The 25676-nt window shown below is 43.2% G+C and overlaps 1 protein-coding gene across 1 annotated transcript in view; it reads right to left on the bottom strand.

Annotated features, from left to right (window-relative positions):
* The window catches only part of PRKDC (protein kinase, DNA-activated, catalytic subunit), a 448603-nt gene that overhangs the window by 216532 nt on the left and 206395 nt on the right, over positions 1–25676 (bottom strand). The window contains exons 37-40 of the mRNA XM_069731310.1: positions 20838–21023; positions 19285–19389; positions 8597–8764; positions 5086–5213 (exon numbers count right to left, since the gene is read on the bottom strand). Coding sequence (XP_069587411.1) covers positions 5086–5213; positions 8597–8764; positions 19285–19389; positions 20838–21023 — 587 coding nt within the window. The remainder of the gene's footprint in view (positions 1–5085; positions 5214–8596; positions 8765–19284; positions 19390–20837; positions 21024–25676) is intronic.

Consider the following 25676-nt stretch of genomic DNA (forward strand, 5'->3'; position numbering starts at 1 on the left):
GCATTGGCCAGGATATACTCACATTGTTCAGGGTCTTGTTATCCTCCAAGATGTAGCCTGTGTCTCGTCTGCTTCAGTGTCTGCTGAGTAGTGACCTGCAAATGTCCACTACCTCCCTTTATCACCTATTATGTGGGGCGTGGCTTATCAGTGTCTAGACATGTTTTTTTCAATTGAAACGCATGCGTTAACGAACACAACCAAACGCATGTGCTTCTGAACGCATGCGTTTATATTGACAGCAATGCGTTTTTTTGGCACAAACCTTGCGCAATCGACCGCATGCGTTTCCAGGCAGCAAATTGACGCCTCTAAAAATTACTACATGTTACATTTCCACGCCAAGCCACAAACAACGAAACGACGCATGCGTCGTCAAACGCGGCAAAACGCGAACAATCACAAACGCATGCGTACCTAATGTTAAATATAGGAATCCACAACGCATGCGGATATATGCGGTAGAAACGCTGCGGACACAAATGCAAATGTGAAACCGGCCTAAATGGATGCCAGAAAACCTTTTACCAAATTCGGAGAACCATTTAATCCAGGCTGCAAGATCTGATTGTCCGATAGGTTTTTTTGAAATAGATAGACCCACTACTCCTAGATTACTACCATTACTCCGGTTTGCGTGGCTGGTTTGGAAACAGGCAAAGAAGGTGACCCACTTTGATGGTATTGTAGCCGAAATGCCATTATGGAATAATATGTACTTTCCAGGGCTATTGAAACACCCATCTACACAATTTTGGATTTCACATGGTGTTGTTTCAGTTAATGATTTATATGAACAAGGCACTTTAATTTCTTTTGAACACTTACAAACTAAATACAATATTCCGAGACCCCAATTTTTTCGCTATTTACAACTCAGATCGGCAATACAATCACTTATACGCGGGATCAGGTCCAGTCAAATAATATCATCTTTCCCATTAATAGGGATCCTTAAATCTCAGAGACCCCGTGGTCTTATCTCCACACTGTACACACATATGTTGGCTGTAGGTGCTGATTCCGTTGAATTGGCAGGTAAAGAAAAATGGAAATTCCTAATTCCTGATATTCAAGAAGAGGATTGGGAGATGTTTCTTGAATCCCCAATGGGAGTGTCTCCTTCGGCTAATAATAAAATGATCCAAATGTATATCTTACATTAAGTATATCTAACTCCAATATGGTTATTTAAAATGGGATGGTCTGACTCCTCAGAATGTCTAAGATGCCACGCAATGGAGGCGTACTTTATTCATATGATTTGGGAATGTCCAATTATCCAATCATTTTGGAGTGAGATAACTACGATACTGACTTCCCTTGTGCATATTCCCGTTCCTTTGAATCCTTTAGTTTGTTTATTTGGGGTACTGGAGGAAAAGACAAAGTGTAACGCGAATCCTAGTAATAAAATATCGACGCGTAAGATGACGTGAGAGTGACAGGCTAATAAATATATAAATGTATAAATAGACTTATATACACCAATAAATATACTCATAAATATACATAAAAATATATATAGACACATAAGCATAATAATAAATAAAAACAAAATAAAGAAAATAAAAATAATAAAAACCCTACCAAGCCAATACATACTGGTAAATTGGTGAATTAAATACCGGTATGTGAAACACCGTGTAACGACAAAAAGAAAACAAGACATGACAAAATGTGGAAATCCACACTAATAAACAACAATAAATAAGTACATAAAACAAAGACAATTATGTTGCTAGGTGTCCAGGAATCTTCATATGATTATACCGACAAGTCTATTGTGCATCATGCAACAGGGCCGGGAGCCAAGAAAAGAGATCCATATAGAAAGCAGATAACAGGACATGACCATATACCCTTAATAAAGAATAAAAAATGATAAATAAAACAAGGACATAAAATCAGATATTTATTAAAAAACAATATACAAGAAAGGAAGAAAATAGCCAGTTAAAAACAACTACAGAGAGAAAACAGACTCAAACCTATACCTCGACACTTCAAGTCCGTACATAATTGTGACTCCACCGGATTGATGGTGAAGGGCATTGATTGCGTCTTTATTGGCCCCCGTGGTGGAAACTGGAAAAGACTTCTAGCCCAGAGAGAGACTAAGTGGATACATAGATTGAACACTATTATACCATTTGGTCTTAATGATCACAATAGTTTTGTTCCATTTTTACCGGTCTAACAATATACTTATTAGTAGATTTTTCTATTGTATGCTGTTTTCTGTCTGTAGTTGTTTTTAACTGGCTATTTTCTTCCTTTCTTGTATATGGTTTTTTAATAAATATCTGATTTTATGTCCTTGTTTTATTTATCATTTTTTATTCTTTATTAAGGGTATATGGTCATGTCCTGTTATCTGCTTTCTATATGGATCTCTTTTCTTGGCTCCCGGCCCTGTTGCATGATGCACAATAGACTTGTCGGTATAATCATATGAAGATTCCTGGACACCTAGCAACATAATTGTCTTTGTTTTATGTACTTATTTATTGTTGTTTATTAGTGTGGATTTCCACATTTTGTCATGTCTTGTTTTCTTTTTGTCGTTACACGGTGTTTCACATATTTAATTCACCAATTTACCAGTATGTATTGTCTTGGTAGGGTTTTTATTATTATTTTTATTTTCTTTATTTTGTTTTTATTTATTATTATGCTTATGTGTCTGTATATATTTTTATGTATATTTATGAGTATGTTTATTGGTGTATATAAGTCTATTTATACATTTATATATTTATCAGCCTGTCACTCTCACGTCATCTTACGCGTCGATATTTTATTACTAGGATTCGCGTTACACTTTGTAATCTAGTTACGTTGATTTTTTTCTTGCTTACACTTACATGCATCCCTGGTGTGCCATTCACTTGTATGTTTACTGTTTGTCTTATGTCTTCTGTTATGTCCTTTGTGCTGGCGCTGGTGCGTTGGTATCTGTCCATCTTATGTGCGTACGCGCCGGTTATACATCTTTCTGGTTGTATGCGTCCCTGGCAACCATCCCTTTGTCAATATGTGACTGCGCTTGGATGATAGTATGGCCAGTGTCTCTGCTCGGCCGCATTTTTTCTATCTGGTATGATTACGGCTATACCGGTGTCTATTGAGTTATCGAGGGCTGTATCCACTCTGTTTGATCGTTATTTATGCGTTGTTATTTATGTTACCTACCGTTACTGACACCTACGTTGGTGCGTCTATGTTGTTCTATTATGTATGCGCACGCGCGGTTTAGATACATTGTTGGTAGTATGTGTCCTTGTCAACTATCTCCTTGCTATTATGCGCCTGCGCTAGGGTTTCAATATGGCGGCTGCCCACTTTTGGCCGCACTTTCTCTAGTTGTCTTGGCAACAGTAGCCTTTTTCATATGGCTGCGTAGTTTCTTTGCATATGGCCGGTATTGTCATATTCGGTTTCCGTTTTCCATACACTGGCGCTTTTTCACTTCTTATCGCTATTTGTGTGTTGTTACTTATGTTGCCCACCGATGCCGACACCTGCGCTGGTGCGCTCATGTTGTGTTTTTTTTTATGTATGCGCACGCGCGGTTTAGATACATTGTTGGTAGTATGTGTCCTTGACAACCATCTCCCTGCTATTATGCGCCTGCGCTAGGGTTTCAATATGGCCGCTGTCCATTGCTTGCCGCACTTTTTCTAGTTGTCCTAGCAACGGTAGCTTTTTGTTTACGGCTGCGCAGTTCTCTGTCATATGGCCGATATCGTCACTTCCGGTTTCCATACACCGGCGCTGTTCTACTATCTGGGACGCTTTTCCATCTGGAGTTTCTGCTTACACAGGTGCCGCCTATCTTTTCTTTAACCTCTCCTTATTCCTATTGGTCATGACCTCCTTATAATCTCCCTCTGGTCAGTACCCAACCACCCCTGGACGAAGCATTTCCTTGCGAAACGCGCGTCTGGTGTGGTGGGTCTCCGGGTGCCTCCTCGTGGTAACTATACCGTTTATTTATACAGCGTTTACATATGTGGTTCACTAATTAATCTAGGATAGTTTCTTGTCTATGCAAGAGGACACAGCTTACTAGTTTTTCACCTTATACTTGGTATTGTACACATTATCCTATTACCTTTGTTTTTTTGTTTTGTATGTACCCACTTGCAATTTATTTATCATTTGGTGTTTTTTGTTTAATAAACAAATTTAAAAAAGAAGGAAAAGCGAGGCTAAGTGCCAGAATTTTGGCGCATCTTATAGGTGTGCTTTTTCTGGAGCGGCTGAGAGCTGATGTTTTTAGTCTGGGAGGGGGCCCAATATCCATGGCCCCTTCCTAGGGTATTAAAATCAGCCTGTAGCTGTCTGCCTAGCCTTTGCTGGCTAGATTTTATAGGGGGGACCATATGTCAATTTTTCTGGGGTCCCCCTGTAAAGGCTAAGCAAATAGCTGTGAGCAGATACAAATAGACTGGGAACCTTTATGGCTATTGGTTCTTTCCCAGAATATTAACATCAGCCCTCAGAAAGTTGGCTTGCCCTCAGAAAGTTGGCTTTCCCTCTGCTGATTATGAAAATTATGTGCGACTCCACGCATTTTATTTCTTTAAATTAAGGGTTGCTGTTTGGTTACAGTCTATGTAGGCTCCTATTAACATTCCTACATAGGCTAGTAACAATGTGTGTGTGTTTACTTACCGACTTAGTAATGAGGGTGTCGAGCTGACACCTTTTCATTACTAAGCCTAGGTTTTGGTGTCATTGACAGCTGCTCACACCAAGCCCTAATATTATTACTCTGATGCTACTGCATCAGAAAGAAAAAGGTGGTGTTGAACCAAGAAATTACATCACAAATTTTTATTTTTTTTATTTAGCTCAAAAAAGCCTTCATTGCTGTACAAAAAAGCATGCAAATCTGTGCCAAAAACGCACCAAAAATCGAGGCAAAAAGCGCGTTTTTGCTGCCAAGAGATGCAGAAATCTTGCAGAAATGTATGCAAGCAAATACACAACGTGCGCACATAGCCTAAAAATAATGTAATAGCCAAGTTCATGGGAAGATTTTAGAGAATACAATAAAAGTACAAAAATTTTCTTTACCTTTTTATAACTTTTTTGAAGGTGTTCTGAAATAAATCTTCCATAAAATGTTTGTCATCCCTACAAAGAATCTCCGCCATGAGCTGCAGCAGTACTGGGCTTTGTGACAGTTCCAAGGCATCTAAAAACTAATACAAATGCATACATAGTTTTTTTCACACATTGTGATGCATAAATGAACCAAATACATTTCGAACACTGCATAATAGTGTTAAATTGTACAATGGTCTATTATTGTTACTATTTATCTTAATAATAAACAGTAGATTTTCTGTGCTATGATCTCATCTATTGTAATGCAAAATTTAGATATTGTCACTGAATGTCCTTCATGTTCCAAATTCAAAAACATTACTAGAATAATCTAATATATAATTGCCTAGAATACTACTTCCTGCAATTTGTGCCAACTTCCGTGGCTTTGTCCGGAGCTAATGTCCGGAGCTAATGTCCGGAGCTAATGTCCGGAGATAAGTGACGTCAACAGTGTCCAGTGTCTGATTGGTTGCCGCCTGCTGCGAGCGACCAATCAGAAACGTGCTGTACTGTGACACACTCCGCCCGCCATTTTGGTGTGATTTTTGAATTTTTACCTCACAGCAAGTTTCTACTGCGTGGAGGCGGGCCCAGTGACGTTGCTCTTCAAGCTCCTGCCGAATTTCGTAAAAAAAATGATAATACCATTTACCAAAACTATATATATTTAGTTGTGAAGTGGTTCAGTGACATTTTCACACCAATTTTGAACTTTTGTTTGGTGTTTTCTCCATATACTGCCTAATATTTTTGTTCTTTCTTACTATTATTTATTAATTGTATTATTCTTACATTTGAATAAATAAAGTATATATGGATTCTAGACTCCCGATTCTTTAGAATCGGGCTGCCATCTAGTCAATTAATAAAACTTTATTCTGAAAAATGAACCAACTAACAGGTTCACGGACTACCTGGGCCACCTCTGATTAAGATCATGTGCAATTTAAATCCAGCTTTTGATCGTTCAAAAAGTACAGGGGAACCACACCGGCAAAAACTGAATTATAAAAGTGCTAAATTCTGCAATTCGTAGTGAACTGCATATATTTTTTGCCAGACTGTCCCAGGTATAAAGGCTAAGAACACAAAAATGATCAGATTCAGAACCTCTGCTATTATAATGTTCTAAGCAAGCCATGCAAAGAAACTGTCAACACCATTTTACACAAGTAGTGGTGTATGGCATCTGTCCCCAATAAGGCTACGTTCACATTTGCGTTGTGCGCCGCTGCGTCGGCGACGCAACGCACAACGCAAATAAAAATGCACCAAAACGCACGCTAAAACGCTGTGTTTTGCGACGCATGCGTCCTTTTTTGCCGAAATTTGGACGCCAAAAAAATGCAACTTGTTGCGTTTTCTGCGCCCGACGCTTGCAGCAAAAAAAACGCATGCGTCGCACAACGCAGCACAATGCATGTCCATGCGCCCCCCATGTTAAATATAGGGGCGCATGACGCATGTGTCGCCGCTGCGGCGCCCGACGCAAACACGCAAAACGCTAATGTGAACGTACACTAACAATTACACCATTTTTAGAGAGCTGATAATCCGGCCATGATAAATTATAGACAAATCTGGCTGAAGTTCATTGGTAGCCGAATCATTGCTCTTAAAAAAAACAAAAAACATTAACGCGCCACAAAGGCATGCCACGCAAGCAGGTGGTGCACTTGGTTTGTGAACCCACTCTGCCGCAGGCGTTGGCCTCCTGATGGTAGACTTTTAGGGTATGTGCACAAGTCAGGATTTCTGGCAGAAATTTTCCTAACAAAAACATAGCAACATAGTAACATAGTTAGTAAGGCCGAAAAAAGACATTTGTCCATCCAGTTCAGCCTATATTCCATCATAATAAATACCCAGATCTACGTCCTTCTACAGAACCTAATAATTGTATGATACAATATTGTTCTGCTCCAGGAAGACATCCAGGCCTCTCTTGAACCCCTCGACTGAGTTCGCCATCACCACCTCCTCAGGCAAGCAATTCCAGATTCTCACTGCCCTAACAGTAAAGAATCCTCTTCTATGTTGGTGGAAAAACCTTCTCTCCTCCAGACGCAAAGAAAGCCCCCTTGTGCCCGTCACCTTCCTTGGTATAAACAGATCCTCAGCGAGATATTTGTATTGTCCCCTTATATACTTATACATGGTTATTAGATCGCCCCTCAGTCGTCTTTTTTCTAGACTAAATAATCCTAATTTCGCTAATCTATCTGGGTATTGTAGTTCTCCCATCCCCTTTATTAATTTTTTGCCAGAAATCCGCATGCATTTTTGACGCGTTTTTGTGAGTTTTTTCCCAAATGCATAGAATTGCGGGAAAAACGCAGAATATCCGCAAAAATAATGAACATGCTCATTTTTTTTTACTGTGATGCGTTTTTTTCGCGGAAAAAAACGCATCCATGTGCACAAAACATGCAGAATGCATTCTAAATGATAGAATGCATAATGTATGCATTTTTTATGAGTTTTTATAGCTTTTTTAGCGTGAAAAAAAAAACGCAAAAAAAATCTGAACGTGTGCACATAGCCTTAGGCTTCAGCTGCAAATAGCCGCCAGGTACCTCTCCTAAGCAGTCCCTGCTATTGCGGCTGCTGACCCCAAGGGTCACGCACGCAGACACGGACTCTGGCTCCGTTCAGACTACTCCTCAGGCAGTACAGATACTGATACGGAGTCTCAGACAGGGCTTGATTCGGAGACTGCTATAACAGTCCGGATTCACGAAGTACATGTTCAGATACACAGGTATTGTGAAGAGATTCAAGCACTGGCTAAACACAGACCAGGGGAGCAAGTTCAAGCACTGGCCGCACAAGGACCCCAGGGGTTTGGGTTCAGGCAATGGTCCAGGGGAAGGGGAACCATGCAGGGGCCCCAGTATTAGCTTTACAAGGTAATATTTTTAGTGGGTGACAACGCCATATACAGCCATATCACTACTTTCATATGTAAAAACATGCTAACAGATTCCTTAGAGGGGAATAGCTACAAAAATCCCAGCTCTGTTAGTAAAATAATTATAGGCAAGTGTCCGTGCTCAGGAACCATCTTTCTCCCTCTGTTACATCTAATTCTTGTAACGTAAATAAAGTGAATTTGGTGAATGGGTTTTCATTCTGCTAATGAGACATTTTGCTGTAGGTGAAATTAAAGGCCACCTTCAACTTCCCAAACACCCACAGTTGGTTGCTGGAAAGTGTAGATTTGGGAAAGGGGTAGGGTTGTGATAAACAATAAGTCTTTGGCGTATTGTTAAATTATACAAAACATCTCTGAAAATTAAAGACACATGATAAAAACTATTTGGATCGGGCAATACTGACTTTCTTATAGCAGTCTATGCAGAAGGTTAATTGTCTTTTCAGAACAAACATTTCATTCTAGAATAACATGGAGGGTATTATTAGAGGATGAATGATACTGTAGGTATACATTAAATCTGGATCTAACATTACCCACCTTCTTCACACAGTCCACATAATTATTGAACTTTAAGGTGCCTTTAGGGAATTCATTAGATTTCATTGGAAAGTTAAAGGCCACAAACTGATCAAGGGCATTCTTCAGCTCGCGCAATCTTTCTTCTTTTAGATTGGTAAAGAAGGGAAGTATGATAACAGCTTGACTCTAAGAAAGAAATAATTTGGCATCATAAACACTCCAAAAGTACAAATATAAGAGCACAATAATATTCAATTAGAACACAAGGGTTATACAATTACAACTTTTTTCCTAGTTAAACTTGAGTATGCACAAGGTGCTGAAAATACTGGATCTCCCACCCACCTAAAATTCAATACAGATTACTCTCAAATATATTAACAGAAAAGACAGGAGATATGCAGTGGGTATATAAATTCTACACACCCCTATTAATTTGGCAGGTATTTGACATTTGAAACAAAATCATACTAAGAAGAATCATTTCAGAACTGCTTCCATATTTAATGTCGCCCATTACATGTACAATTTGATTGAGAAACAAACTGAAATCATTTTGATACCAAAACTTAATAATCTGGTTGCATAATGGTAAGTTCACACAGGGCTTTTTTGCAGTGTTTTTTTTGCGTTTTTTTTATGCTAATTTTCAGCTGTGTTTTACAGTACCAGCAAAGCCTATGAGATTTCAGAAATCTCTTGCACAGACATTGGTTTTTCGTGTGATCAGGATTTTGTGCTTTGCCGCGTTTTTTTTTTTGGGACATAAAGCATGTCACTTCTTTCAGCATTTTTGCTGCATTGTTTCAGCGTTTTTCACCCATTGACTTGAATGGGTGTTGAAAAAACGCAGCAAAAACCCAGGTATCGTTATTTGCTGCGTTTTTACTGCTGAAAATACAAGGACATTAGCATGGACAAAGAGAAAAAAAACGCAGCACAAAACGCACCAAATACGCAACAAAAAAATGCACCTACACCTGCGTTTTTGACACACCTTCTTTCCTGCCAAGAAGATCAGGTTTTGCTGCAGGAAAAACAGGATTTTTGGTTGCTTACCGTAAAATCTGTTTCTCGGAGCCTTCATTGGGGGACACAGGAACCATGGGTGTATGCTGCTGCCACTAGGAGGCTGACACTATGCAAATAAAAAAGTTAGCTCCTCCTGTGCAGTGTACACCCCACCGACTGGAAGTAGGATATTCAGTTAGTGAAAAAAGCAGTAGGAGAAGCAACATGTTAAAGATAGAAAGTCAAACTGTGACAATATGACACAATAAAACAGAGCTGTTCAACTTGGGAGGGTGCTGTGTTCCCCAATGAAGGCTCCGAGAAACAGATTTTACGGTAAGCAACCAAAAATCCTGTTTTCTCTATCGCCTCATTGGGGGACACAGGAACCATGGGACGTCCCAAAGCAGTCCCTGGGGTGGGAACAGCAGAAAAAAACTCCATTCAGGTCGGAGAACTTACCACTGCCGCCTGCAAGATCCTTCCGCCTAGGCTGGCAACTGCCAAAGCGTAGGTATGGAGCTTATAACATTTGGCAAATGAGTGAATGGAACACCAGGTTGCCTTGCAAAGTTGTAGGGCAGATGCCCCATGGTGTACCGCCCAGGAGGCGCCCACTGCCCGGGGCAGAGTGAGTCTTAATCCCAGGAGGAGTCACTCTGTTCCTGACCTGGTAAGCCTCCAGAATAGCAGGTCTGATCCAGAGAACAATCATAACCTTGGAGGCTGGCAGGCCTCTTGGCGCACCGTCTGGAATGACAAATAGACGGTCCGTCTTCCTAAAGAAGGTGGTCCTAGACAAATAGATCCTCACCGCCCTGACCAGGTCTGGCCTGTTCAGCGAACGCTCCAGAGAATAGGTCGGAGCAGAACAAAAAGGTGGGAAGGACGATCTTATTGAAGTAACAAGGAGGACACCACCCTGGGAAGAAAAGGCGACGATGGCCGTAAACTACCTTATCTTGGTGAAGAACCAAGAAATGGGGCGACAGGAGAGAGCCACCAACTCCGAGACGCGCCTAATGGAGGTGATGGCCACCAGAAACGACACCTTGCAGGACAGAACAGACAGTGAGGCCTCATGGGGAGGTTCAAGGGGGGAACCCACAGCCTCCAGAACAAGATTAAGCTCCTTGGGATCCACGAGAGTCCGGTACAAGAGAGCTGCATGCACCACTCCTTGAAGAAAAGTTCTGACCTGAGAACGGGACGGATATATATCCTTGTACCGTGATAGCCAGTAGATAAAATATTTGGAATTTAATTAGTCTATGCCTGATGAAGAGGCCTGAGAAGTCTCGAAGGTTTGCAATTTGCTACCATCTTTTCAGTTAGCCATTAAGAGGTATCAACCACCGAGGTCTCTCAGATCTAAATATCTGACCTGAGAACAGGAAGTCAAGGACTTCTGAAATGGGACTTCAGAAAGAGAATGGAAAGCTTTGCTACCTGACCGTTTAGAGGACTAAGGTCAAGGCCAGCATCAAGTACCGCCTTGAGAAAAGGCCAAATGGAAGGATTCAACAGCCAAGATGTTAAATTGAGCAACCAAGAACTCTGGTGGCAGATCGGTCCTTGGGACAGAAGATCTGGCCTGTCTGGGGCCTCCAGAGGAAGTCCGCGAGGAGATTGGCGATCTCAGCGAACCAGAACCTTCTGGGCCAATCTGGTGCGATCAGAAAGACCGGCACCCCCTCCGCAATGATCTTCAACAGCCTGGGAAGAAGGGAAGGGGAGGAAACAGATAGGGAAATACAAAATGCGACCCAGGAATGGCCAAAGCATCGGTCTCCACTACAAGAGGGTCGCGGACCTGGAAATAAACGGTGGAACCTTCCTAAGCAGTCGCGACACCAAGAGATCCGCGTCCGGAGATCCCCATCAAAGGCAAATTTGAAGGAAGACCTCCCGATGCAGGGACCACTCTCCTGCCGAAAGGCCCTCGTGGCAGAGAAAAACACCGCGGCCTAGTTGCCAACACCGGGAATATGCACTGCGGATAGTGCCGGAACCGTCGCCTCTGCCCAGAAGAGGATCTTGGATACCTCCGCCATTTCCAAGAGACTGATTCCCTCCATGGTGTTTGACATATGCCACAGCCGTGGCATTGGACGTCTGGATTCTGACTGGCAGACCTCTGAGAACCTTTTCCCAGTGACTCAGGGACAGAAGAATGGCCGCTATCTCAAGGATGTCGATCGGCAGAGGGGAATCTTGCTCCGACCAACGCCCCTTTAACTGACGGATTGTGGGAAACCGTGCCCCAGCCGGGAAGGCTGGCGACCGTCGTCACCACCTGCCATGGGCGAGAAGGAAGGACCGGACCTGGGGAATGAGAGGGGATGACAGCCACCAGCTGAGAGACCATTAGAATCGGACGGAAGGCCGAATCGGACGATCCAGAGACAGCACCGACCTGTCCCACTGAGAAAGGATGGCCTACTGAAGTGGAACAGCGCAAAAGGGAACGCTTCCGATGCTGCCACCATTCGTCCCAGGACCTTCATTGCTGAACGGAAGGAAGGCAGCCGAGGGCCTTGCAGAAAACTCCGTCCTGGAGAATTGCCCGTTTCTCCTTGAGAAGAAAAAAATAACAAAAAAACCCTCAACTGACAGGTGTCGAACAGCATGCCTTAGAAGACGAGGCACTGACTCGGAACAAGACAAGACTTTGTTCTGCTGACCAGCCACCAGAAACGGGACAGGGAGTCGGATGATTGTCACTCTCCTGGGCCTGAGAGGGGGCGGAGCCTTGATGTCTTCGAGGTACGGAATGAGCACTAGGCCCGTGATCCTCAAAATGGCCATAAATGTAGCCATGATCTTTATGAAGACACTGGGTGCGGTCGCAAGACCGAGTGGCAGGGCGATGAACTGGAAATGACTCTTCTGCACCACGAAACGCAGGAGACACAGGTGTGCTGGGAAAATCAGAACATCGAGATAGGCTTCTTGGATATCTATGGAGAACAGGAATTCCTGTGGTTCCATGCAAGCCAATACTGAACAGAGGGACTCCATCCTGAAATGCCGCAGGCAGAACCTTTTGTTCACTAACTTAGGAACCAGATGGGTCGAACTGCGCCGTTGTTCTTCGGCACTACAAGCAGGTTTGAATAGAAACCTGTGAAGCGTTCCTACTGAGATGGAAACGATAACCTCCGAACAAAGAAGAAAGGCAATGGACACAAAGAAACCTGGGATCAGATTAGGATCTTGTAGAGGGTGGGATTCGAAGAAGCGATTCCGGGGCCGCGAAGCGAACCCCATCTTGTATCCAGAGGATACCACCTCCCTGACCTCGACTGAGGCAAGCCAAACATCCCTGCAAAAAAGAAAAAAAACAAAACAGACGCCCGCCCAAACTGGGAGGAACACTGGGCCCTTAGCATGAGTTATGCCAAGGAAGATCTACCAGGTCTGGGCCTGGTGGACCTACCATGGGAATTGAGGGAACGCCAGGAAGGGGTAGGCTTGAAGGAAGCCTTTTCTCTAGCCAGGCGAGACCGCGGTCTGTGCTAGCCAGAGGAATATTCTGACGCCACGAACCAGCGAAAGGACAAAAAGGGAGCTGAACTGCCATATCAGGGGAGGCCAGCGACGCTCGTGCCTCCCGTTGCGTCCTTAATAATTTGTTCCAGCATGTAGTCAAAGACGGGCCCCCTGGAAAGGGAGGCTGGTAAGGGACTTCTTTGAAAACAAGTCCACCTGCCATGTCTTGAGCCAAATATTCCGCCAGATGGTCACGATATTGCTGGATACCTGAGCTGCACAAGACACGCATCTAGGGAGACAGCTACCAAATATTTCCCTGCATAGGAAATCTGGTACGTCAGGTCGGCCAGCTCCCCCGGAAGAGGTCCAGCCGTGGTACCCTTACAAGGCTGTTTGGTCCATCTAGCTGTGGTCCTTGAGACCCAGGTAGAGGCAATGGCCGAGGCACAAAGCAGAAGCAGCCACTTCAAAAGGCTGATTTTTCCAGCGATTCTATACTTGTATCCTTGGAATCCATGAGGGATGCTGCATTAGAAAAGTCGAAGGACCATGTTGGCGGACAGTCTGGGGACCGACGAGTCCGCTGCCGAGAAATCAGTCCAGTTAGCGATGAGCTCAGGGGAGAAGGGATATAGGATGCCGAGACGCTTCCCTGTCTGAAAGCATCTGGTATGGTTCACCTTTCCCCTGGCAAGTACCACAACAAATTCAGTGTGTAGAGCAAAGACCTTGGAAGTTGGTTTTGACCGTCTAAACGACACCGCCTTTTCTGCGGGTTCCGTAGATGTAACCATGATGCCTAAGGTCTCGTTGACTGCAATAATAAGGCTTTGCACCCTATCACTCATGCTAGAGGCCTGTAGTGAAACAAAGTCTGAATCTTCCTCTGAAAACATGACCGAGGACGCCCGTCTGACTCGGGAGAGGAGGATCTGGAAGAGGGATCTCACCGTGCCAGACCGGAGGGCGAGATGGATCGGGAAAAGGACAGAATTTCGCTCCTGTCTGGATCTCTTGTGACCTGTGTTGAAAAGGCCGGATGGAGAATCCTGTGACCCACTGGCAACTGCGGGGGGCTGGGAGGGACAATCTGTCAAGCACGGACACCAGGGACGTGACATCCTGGTGAGGTCCGCCACAGACCGAGACAGAAGGAAAGCCCACCCAGGGATAGGGGCCTCTGTCTCACCCGGGGTAGGAACTCCTGGCCGGTGGGTTCATGATGAGCAGACCCATTAACTGATGCCAGAACATTAGGGAATAGGAGAGCCGAGGAGAGTGTCGGGCTGCAGAGCAGCTACTCACAGTAGGTGCAGTCATCCTGTATTCAGCTCCAGACTGTAGGGCTGCTGTGCCAGGAAGAGAAGGCTCCACAGGAAACAAGTACAATCTGGATCAATAGGAAAAATGGCAGTCACAAGAGGGTGACCAGGTCCAGGAGTGAAAAAGCGCACACTGCAGGGACACATGCTGAAAAGCCTGCTCTGAGACAGGAAAAAGGGGCGGAGCTAAAGCGCGGGACCAGGGGGCGGAGCCAAGTGTCGGGGGCGGAGCTAAGTCCCGGCAGGAAGGAGCTGACTAAGAGCTAGGTGGGAAAAAAGCCTGCCCGAAAAGCAGGAAGAAGAGGGGCGGAGCCAGCCCTGCAGCTAGGCCCGAGTGAAGCCGGGACCTAAATTAGAGCTGGTGACCGCCGGAGGATGGGGGAGCGGCGCAGAGGATTGAAAAACGCTGCAAAACAATGCCTGCAGCCCCAAATACCCGCAAAATTAAAGGGGAAAAGACCCCCGATGCCCCACTCTGCAGCTAGGCCTGGAAGAGGCCGGGACCTAGATTACATCCCATGACCACCGGAGCACGGGGGAAGTGTTGAGGAGAGCCCTAAAACTGCTGCAAAGGTAACCTGAATTAAGGGGCCCACTATTAAAATAAAGGAATTTCTTTTTTTTTTTTTTCTTCTTTCCCGATCTTCTTTCTTCTGTGATCTTCTTATCTCTGTACCTGGGGGGAGAGAGAGAGAGTACCTCCCCATCCAAGATCGGACGTCCGATAATCCAGCATAGTGGGACGTCCGTGTCTCCTCGAACAGACAGGCTCTGGTGGGCGAGTGGGTGGGAGACGGAGGCAGGCCCGGGTCTGAATCACCTCAACACGCTTCAGTGTTAGGGGCTGGGGTCCTGCCGACCAGACTTATGAGGATACGGGGTGGCAGTACACGCCGTACTCATAGTCTCTTTGTGGGACTACAGGTGTGACTGACCACCCTGTATCCCTCCGTGGTACCTGAAAAGAAACGACGCACATTGAGGTAGATAAGGGTCTAATGAAAGACCCGTGTCCACCTCCTACTGACACTAAGCTAAACTGAATATCCTACTTCCAGTCGGTGGGGTGTACACTGCAGAGGAGGAGCTAACTTTTTTATTTGCATAGTGTCAGCCTCCTAGTGGCAGCAGCATACACCCATGGTTCCTGTGTCCCCCAATGAGGCGATAGAGAAAAAAAAGCAGCAAAAACGCCCTGTGTGAACTTACCCTAAGTGTGAATACCCCCTTATAATTGGGGATGTGGTTGTGATCATAATTAGCAGTCATTGTTGGGCCATGCTCTGTATTTGGTCAGTATTTTACATCAGTATTTCTTGAACAAAACCTGGAGTGGAACAATCAGAGGAAAAGTATAATAGAAACACGTCATTATTTCTGTATTTATCACCCACTCCTGGTTTTGGCCTACAAATACTGAGGTAAAACGCTGACCAAATACTGAATGTGTAAACGTGGCTTTAAAAGGGCTGTTCGGTCATTTGCAAAAAGTCTACAGTCACTATGTGACTGCAGACCTCTGAATCCTCACAGTGTGAGCACCGCACACTGTCAGAATTCTCTGGTGACGGCAGTAAGAGCTGGCAGTCATGTGACCACACGTATGCAGTTTACATACTTCCAGCCACATTCCAACTAGACGTGCTAGGCCTCGCTCAACACAAGTGGAGTAACAAAACCTACATCAAGTCTGCCGAAAGCATGTGGGAAATTTTGTCATGGTCTAATAAGAACAAAGTTGAACCTTTCAGCCTTAATTCCAAAAGTTATATTTGGAGCAAAGCCAACACTGTGCATCACTAAAATCACTAAGTCTTATTACGCCTCAGGGGAAGGCATAAAGCTTGGTGCATGTAATCAAAAGAGGCTTACTTGACTTTGACATTTATTGGACTTGCTACCATTAATTAATTGCATAAATATCATGGGTGTTGAGGGACACAGAATATGAGCATCCCAATACGGCACACATGGCCGTATAAATCGGACCCAATTCACAACACAGTGCACAGACTGAATGGCCGCTCTTCCAACCCAATCGTGGCAGCTGCATAGAAATACATGTAGCTGTTACCCTTGAGTCTGGAGAGACACCGGCCAGTCCATTCAGTGCGTCTGAGCTCAGTCCTATATACAGCCGTCTTATTGCGCCCAAAGAGTATTGTATTATCTAGAGATTCACACATTTTAAATCACTTGAATATACTGTTTCCTTTTGCTGTTTCAGTAAAGTCACCATGTTTCACACTGTGTCCTTGTTTCCCACTGTCCTTTGAACTTACCGTAACACCATCAAGATCTCTTAAAGTATAGAAAGTTTACAAGAGAAGTTTGTCTCATGTATGAAGTGCCATGGTCTGACCTCTCCTAGTTCTCCAATAATATCATTTATCAACCCCTGATCCCAAATAGCTTAGAACCAAAAGTGGTCCATCCGAGGATTTCAGCAGGAATTTTCAGATATGTGGACTTGGTTGACAGAGATATATTGGAAATTCTCTGGTTCGACCTTATTAAATCTAAATTCTCTGTAACCAATAGATAATTCTTCCAATTTATGCAGATTAAACGTCTAGTAGTTTCGATTTTTTGCTCAATGAATGTCTCCCAAATGGAGTTTGATAAGTTATGTAAAAGGGGCCCATCAACTAAGGGGTTGAGATCTAATATTTAGGAGAGTATAAACTCTCCTCAGGAGGATCCTCCGAAATAACACCCCTATATGATTAAATGGGAGTCTCTCCTAGGGAAGGAGTTGTCCTCACAATGTTGGCAGAGTATTTTGGACAAAGAGGACAAATCTTTCATTTGTACGTTATATAAAGAGATTCAATATAAGATTTTATAGGTTTTGGTACCACACCCGAAAGTATCTGAATATTTGATGGCGATGTGTCTTAGCAACTGGTTCTTAATAATCACATTTGCTGGTCTTGCCCTGGGGTGGTCGGATTTTGGGAATTAGTTAAAGTTTTAATACAAAGGGTACTTTTTGTGGGAGCTGAGATGGACCCTGCAATCTGTTTGCTAAATTATTATTGCATATGTTAACCGCAACTAAGTGTTTGATTGCTTTCTAATGGAAACGGACCATTCCACCCTCTTAGCAAAACTTAACAGATAGAATGGCTGATATTCGTAGAATGGAATACATGACAGCTTTAATTAATGCGAAGGTGGACAGATTTGATGCTATTTGGGCTCCCTGGGATTAATTCTGAGTTCAAAACAGTAGCCATTACCTTTTTGGACTCCAGTAAATCTTTTTTCCGACTCCTTAAAGCGGACCTGTCACCATATTTGGCCGATATAAGATACGACCACTGCCTTTCAGGGCTGATATACAGTATTCTAGAATGCTGTATATCTGCCCCCAACCCAACCTGTAAGAGAAGAAAAATAAGTTTTATTATACTCACCTGCGGGGCGGTCCGATCCAATGGGTGTCGCAGGTCCAGGTCCAGCGCCTCCTATCTTCTTGCAATTCCGCCCTCCTGCTTGCTTCATGGCTCCCCAGAATTGCGCTCCTGCGCAGGCATACGTATCTGCCCTGTTGAGGGCAGACAAAAGTACTGCGATGCACAGGCACCGGGAAAGGTCAGATAGGCCCAGCGCCTATGCATTGCAGTACTTTGCTCTGCCCTCAACATGAAAAGATAAGTACGCTTGCACAGGAGCGAGAAGCCGGGGAGCCTGTGAAGCAAGCAGGAGGGCGGCATTGCAAGAAGATGGGAGGCACCACACCAGGACACCCATCGGACCGGACCGCCCCGCAGGTGAGTATAATAAAACTTATTTTTCTTATCTTTCAGGTCGGATCGAGGGCTTATCTACAGCGTTATAGAATGCTGAAACTTGGAGGCCATATGTTGTATCGGCCAAACCTGGTGACAGGTTCCCTTTAATGTGTGTGTCCTGTTTTCTGTTTGTCAATTGCTAAATAAGAAATTTGAATTTAATAAGTGGATGGGGTTTGGTTTATTATGGCATCTGGTGTAAATAATATATTAAAGGGCACCTGTCACCCCGAAAATCGCGGGTGAGGTAAGCCCACCGGCATCAGGGGCTTATCTGCAGCATTCTGTAATGCTGTAGATAAGCCCCCGATGTTACCTGAAAAAGGAGAAAAAGACGTTATATTATACTCACCCAGGGGCGGTCCCGCACCTGTTGAGGGCAGACAAAGTACTGCAGTGCGCAGGCGCCGGGCCTCTGACCTTTCCGGCGCCTGCGCACTGCAGTACTATCCTCTGCCCTCAAGAGGGCAGAGCAAAGTACGCCTGCGCCGGAGCCGTGGCTGAAGATCAGAAGAGGACGTCATGGAAAGAAGATAGGAGGCGCCGGAGCGGACCGGAGACGCCCATCCGACCTGACCAGCAGCGGGACCGCCCCTGGGTGAGTATAATATAACGTCTTTTTCTCCTTTTTCAGGTAACATCGGGGGCTTATCTACAGCATTACAGAATGCTGCAGATAAGCCCCTGATGCCGGTGGGCTTACCTCACCCGCGATTTTCGGGGTGACAGGTTCCCTTTAAGTTTTTTATTTGGAAGTTGAGTCTTATGGTTTTAGTCTGCAATATGCTTTGATGTCACTAGAGGGAAATGTTTTCCATCAGTTAAACTTTTATGTACCCTATCCTCATTGATTCTTTTCTTTGTCTATTTTGCTTGTTAAAATCTGAATATTTTGTGGTTGTTTTGATTGTTAAAAATATATAAAACTTAATAAAAATCAGTGTTATAAAAGTTATAAAAAAAATTGTTAAACTAGAAACAATACTACTCTTACTGTAAAGAAGCAAAGAAAACTTTTAGGAAAATAATGCAAAGCCTGAACAAAACGTGTGACAATGCTTATGCATTTAGAGTGACATACTTTCAAATTCAGTCCAAGCTTCTGATCAAGGAGAATGCTTAAGTAGGTCTTAAATACGTCATTAAATGCTGGGTGGTTTGTATCAAAAGACACAGAAGACTCAATCTGAAAAAAATAGTAATAAAAGAGATAAAAGCATAACATGAATACTCAATTGTACTCTTCTACTGATGGTCTATGAGTTTGTAGCGACAGGACATTGTAAGATTTACATTAGATGTAATGTGGTACAGGACAAGGCGAAAATTAGATAAAAAAAGTATGCAAATTAATAGCAACTTGGCATGTAGTCATAGGGTTGATCACACACGTCTTTAAAATGGGGTATGCTGGAATAAGATGCTCCTGAATCATGAAGAGATGCACACCGCTTCGTGAATCTGAGCGTCTGTGAAATCTCACCCCTGGAGTGAGATCTCTGGTATAGGGAACACGATGGCCTATCATGAATAAGATGAGATGCTGTGTCCAGCCCCTGACGGACCCCACCCTGCCTCCACCCATTTTATGGGAGCTGGGAGAAACTGCCATAAAAATACCAAGTATCTCAAAATTTTGACACAACTTAGAGATGTGCCTAAATTTTGCAACTTTTAAAAGCTTTATGTCAGTATGTTGGAGTGAAAGATTTGAGGAATCGGGCTCATTGTAAGACAATGATGGAATAAATATAAAAACACGTGAACAGTGGCTACTAATCAGACACAAACTTAGAAATACCTGATCCACTTGGTACATAACCCAATAAAGAGCTAGACATGTGAAAGCTTATAGCAAATGACTACCAATTCATGCAAAAATTGCAAACACAAAAAAAAGGCCCAAAATAAGTCATACGCCGAACAATATGAATTAAAAACAAAGGTGTAAAATAAGTAATGCGCCTAACAATATGAATGAAAAAAGGCCCAAAATAAGTCATGCGCCTAACAATACGAATTAAAAATATGAATCAATTTTACTGTACATATTTAAAATATAGCCAAAGGCGGACACATAAATGTGACAATATGCCAGATAATAAGGCAGACATTAGTATTGATAAGAGTTACACATGGGACATCACTATTAAGCCCAATAGCCTGATGGCCAAAACAAACATGACAGAGTCAAATACGTAAGGAGAAAGTTGGCCAATCTTACCCATAAAGTGATGCACTGCACCCTCTGCTCACCCCAAATGCGTCCCTATTGCTTTGGTCATCAGTCTATGAGGCCTATGTGAACCTGGCGCAAATACTACTTTTTGCCTTATTATCTGGCGTGTTGACAACTTGTTATATGTCAACATTTTATCTATTTTTTTTAAACCATGTACAATAAAATTGATCCATATTTTTATTAGATTTATGACTCCTTTTGGGGCTTTTTCCCTCTAATCAATTACAAACCAAGTAATAAAAAAAGTACAAACATTGGAGTACAGCTTTGCATCAATCTGCAAAGGAAGAGTGATGGAAGAATAGTGTTACTCAGGTATAGCCCAAAACAAAGTGTACAGTAATTCCAGAATTAATACAAATATAGAAGGGAGTATGTCTTGTCTCCAATACCTGTAGCACCTTGGCAAGTAATGTTAGGACCGCCATTTTACTCTCCGGAGCAGATTCTGGTGCCCACCAGCTGTCCAGTTTCTTCCAATTTTTAAGCACTGCATTAACCAATTGTGTGCCTTGCTGCTTATGAACTGTTCGCTGTCTGAAGCTTAGGTCCAGCATGCCATTCAATACTGAGCTCACCTTCATTAAAAAAAAAAAAGAAAAAAAAATTACAAATCGAAGATATGATAAAGATTTGTAACACTGATCTCATATTAAAATTGCATAGGTGCGCAAAAAATTTGCGACCTTTGGAGTATTTAAGACATGGGCATGGCTTAGCTAGATCGGCAGGGCCAAGTACGGTTTTATAGACTCATCATAAATTTACGCTAGAAAGTGAAATACAAGATAGTGTAAATGGAAAGCACAGCGGTGACGTCACCGCTATGCTCTGCTTTCCGGCCGGCGCTTACACAGTGCAGAGAAGCACAGCACCGGGGGACAGACACCGGAATGTAAGTATGTAGTGTTTGTTTTTTTTTACGTTTACGCTGGTAACCAGGGTAAACATCGGGTTACTAAGCGCGGCCCTGCGCTTAGTAACCCGATGTTTACCCTGGTTACCAGTGAAGACATCGCTGAATCGGCGTCACACACGCCGATTCAGCGATGTCTGCGGGAGTCCAGCGACGAAATAAAGTTCTGGACTTTCTGCTCCGACCAACGATGGCACAGCAGAATCCTGATCGCTGCTGCCTGTCAAACTCAACGATATCGCTAGCCAGGACGCTGCAACGTCACGGATCGCTAGCGATATCGTTCAGTGTGAAGGTACCTTTAGACTTACAATACCATGTATGGAATAAGATAATCCAATGGCACCTCTAATCCATCCAGCTACTGTACATTTTGATGCTTTAAGCCCTTTCCTAGGTCCCTGAAAGCAGACAAACAATGCTCAATCCCTTCCCAGGACTCCATAACCGATAAGTATTTCATCAGACATCGTATGAAGTTTCTACTCTTTGTGATTTCTGAAACTAACGCAGAGAGATGGAAGAACCACTTCTTGAGTCCTATTGAGCCTAGAAGGTACTTTAGGGAGATAATATAATAATAATAATAATTTTTATTTATATAGCGCCAACAAATTCCGCAGCACTTTACAATAAGCGGGGACACGTACAGACAATAAATTCAGTACAAGTTAAGACAATTTAAACAGTGACATTAGGGGTGAGGTCCCTGCTCGCAAGCTTACAATCTAAAAGGAAATGGGGGGACACAATAGGTGAAAAGTGCTTGTTATTTCAGGTCTGGCAATTATAATAAATAGGGATTTTCATATAAAGCTGCATGATCCGGTCATCAGCCCGTGTGTTTAAGTGCAATAGTCAAGTATCAAGTGCAGTTATCATGTGCATGGAGGGTGTGGAGACAGATGAGTAGTAGGGTGCAGATTCACATGCAGATAATATTTGAAAGGAGGGAACAGGACAAAGTTAGTTTACTGAGTAGTTGATTTGGGGTAGGCTTGTTGATAGTGTCATATTAAATCCAAATCCGGCCTATTGTCCATGATTTATGTAAAGGGAGGACCTACTGACGAGGCCATGATGTCGGTAAACTTGTGATCTGATGTTAAAGGGAATCTGTCACCCCCAAAATGGAAGATGAGCTAAGCCCACCGGCATCAGGGGCTTATCTACAGCATTCTGTAGATAACAGGTCAGAGAGGACAGGCGCCTGCGCACTGCAGTACTTTGCTCTGCCCTCAACAGAGCCCTTACCAGGTAATAATTATATAGGGCTGCAAGGGCCGACACTTGACCGTTTAAGGTTTAAGAATTGACCGATATGAAATAACACCACCACCTTTCAGAGCGGATATACAGCATTCTATACAGTATTCTATAATGCTGTATATATGCCCCCAGCCCGACCTGCAAGACAAGAAAAAGACCTTTTATTGTACTTACCTGCGGGACGGTCTGGTCCGAGGGGTGTCGCTGGTCTTGTTCCAAAGCCTCCCTTCTTCTTGCGTTGCTGTCCTCCTTCTTGCTTCATGTGGATGACGCCTCCTACGCAATTCACATAGTATCCACGGCATCGCGCTCCTGTACAGGCATATTTTTCTGACAGAAGATTCAGGACCTCCGGTAGCACCCATGGCTCGGTGACTGTCATCAGTCTCAACCAGGTAATCCGGTCTCTTGGGCCAAAAGGGTGATATCAGGATGACTCTCACCCTGTCTTCCCTTATCTTCCTCAGGACTGCTGTTCTTAGTATCACTGCGGAAAAGCATACACTAGATTGCAACTCCATCTACTACGTGAGGATTCTCTCTGGGATTCAAAAAACAGAATTTTTCCACTTTCCTGTTTTGCCCATTTGCGAATAGGTCCAAGTCCGGCAAGTCCCATATGTCTGCAATCTGATTGAAAATTAACTGGTTAAGAGCCCATTTCCCTTGCTTTAGTCGACTGCATCTTAAATCGTACTATATACCTTGCAGTTCTCTTTTCCCTTTATAAATTTTTTATGTTCAACCACCAAAGAAGCGAATGGGTCGTTATTCGAGGATTATGTTAATTTCTCTACCAGACAACCTTTCAAGGCGAATTCGTTCTTTAGAACAACCCACTGCAACTTTCTGGTATGAAACTGGGTTCATAACACTGCCGGGATACAAGAGGTCCGAGAACTCAGCAAAGACATCGCTTTCTTGAGAGTCATGATGGGAACTTTTACCGCCTCAAATACCTGGCTGCATAATTTTTCCATCTTGCCATCTGGAAAACGACACTCTTGATTTAGGGAGTCCAGCGCAAGACCTAAAAAGACTTTTAGTCTCGATTTTTTAAGATTGAAGAGCCACCCTAAGTCCATCAAGGTAGCGTAAACTGCTTCTAATTGGACGTTGCAGTGATGAACTGACCTGATTACAATTAGGAGTCCTCCAGATACGAGACTACTAGCTTATCCTTTTCTCAAAGGTGAGCAGTCACTTTTGATATTTTTGTAAATATATGAGGGACCAATGACAGTCCAAATCTAAATAGCCTTGAAATAGAAAACATTTTATTTCTCTTTTGATGGCTAAGGCCACCCTGAAGAATTTCTGATATTTCACATGTATTGGCACATAGAATCATAGAATGTCATCATGTCCAACCCCTTGCTCAATGCAGGATTCACTAAACCATCTCAGACAGATGTCTGTCCAGCTTCTGTTTCAAGACTTCCATTGAAGGAGCACTCACCACTTCTCCTGGCATTTTCTTCCACTCATTGATCACCCTCCTTGTCAAAAAGTTTTTTTTCTAATATCTAATCTGTATCTTCTCCCTTTCAGTTTCATTCCATTGCTTCTCATGTTTCCATGTGCAAATTGGAAGAGGGATAATCCCTCTACACAGTGACAGCCCTTCAGATATTTATAGACAGCTATTTAGTCTCCTCTTCGCTTTCTTTTTTGCAAGCTAAACATTCCCAGATCCTTTAACCGGTCCTCGTAGGACATACTTTGCAGTCCGCTTACAATGCTGGTAGCTGTTCTGTGAACTTGCAGTAGGTTTTTAAATGTAATTTATAAAATGTGGTTCCCGGAACTGGACACAGTATTCAAGACAAGGCCTGACCCTAAGGAGGAGTAGAGGGGGATAATTACTTCACGTGATCTAGACTCTATGCTTCTCTTAATACATCCTAGAACTGTGTTTGCCTCTTTTGCCGCTACATCACACTGTTGACTCATGTGCAGTCTGTGATCAATTAGTATACCCAAGTCTTTTTCACACATCCTGTTAATTCGTTCTATTCCTCCCATTCTGTAGATGAAATTTTAGTTTTTCTTGCCCCGTTCAAGAATCTTGCATTTCTCCCTATTAAACACCATTCTATTAGTCGCTGCCCATTGTTTCAGCTTACCTAGATCCTTCTGAATCCTTTTACTGTCTTCTCTAGCGTTAGCTATCCCTCCTAGCTTTGCATCATCTGCAAATTTGATTAATTTACCTTCAGTTCCCTTATCTAGATAATTTATAAAAATGTTAAACAAAACTGGGGCCAGGACAGAGCCTTGTGATTCTCCTCTTGAACATTCTTCCAGGTGGATGTGCAACCAATTATTGCCGCTCTTTGAGTACGATCACTGAGCCAGTTATGAATCCACCTAACCATAGACTTGTCAATTCCATACTTGGGTCATTTTTTCAATATGGAGAGTATGAGATACTTTATCAAATGTTTTGCTGAAGTCAAGATATACTATATCTACTGCATTTCCCTTATACACCCAGTCAGTGATTCAATCATAGAAGGAAGTTAGATTAGTCTGGCATAACTGGTTTGCTACAAATCCATGCTGGTTCTGGTTAATGTATTCTTATCCAAGTACTTACATACATGCTGTTTAATAACTTGTTGAAAGAACTGTACTAGTATAGAAATAAGGCTCACTGGCCTGTAATTTCCTGGCTCCATGTTCTTTCACTTTATAAAGATAGGGACAACATTAGTCTTTTCCAATCTTCTGGGACTTCTCAAGCTCTTCAGGATTTTTCAAAGATCTGGCTAGTGGTTCTACATGATAATACGCATCTTCCAGAACCGCCATAAAATAGTTGGTAAAAAGCAGGTTTATGGATGATCTTACGGATTCCATCTTGAACGAATGTGTTCAGGCCCCTCAAAATTGATTTTCATCCTAAAAGTCCAGCGCTGTAGCCGGCCAACCACAGAAAATGGAACTGCTAACTTGTGTCCGCAAGTCAGCCAAGTCCGCTGTACCAGCAGCAAAAAGGACTGAGCAACTGCCTGAAAAGACCGGCTAGGCCTTGGTAAAACTT

The sequence above is a fragment of the Ranitomeya imitator genome, chromosome 6 (genome assembly GCF_032444005.1).
Source record: "Ranitomeya imitator isolate aRanImi1 chromosome 6, aRanImi1.pri, whole genome shotgun sequence".
NCBI lineage: Eukaryota > Metazoa > Chordata > Amphibia > Anura > Dendrobatidae > Ranitomeya > Ranitomeya imitator.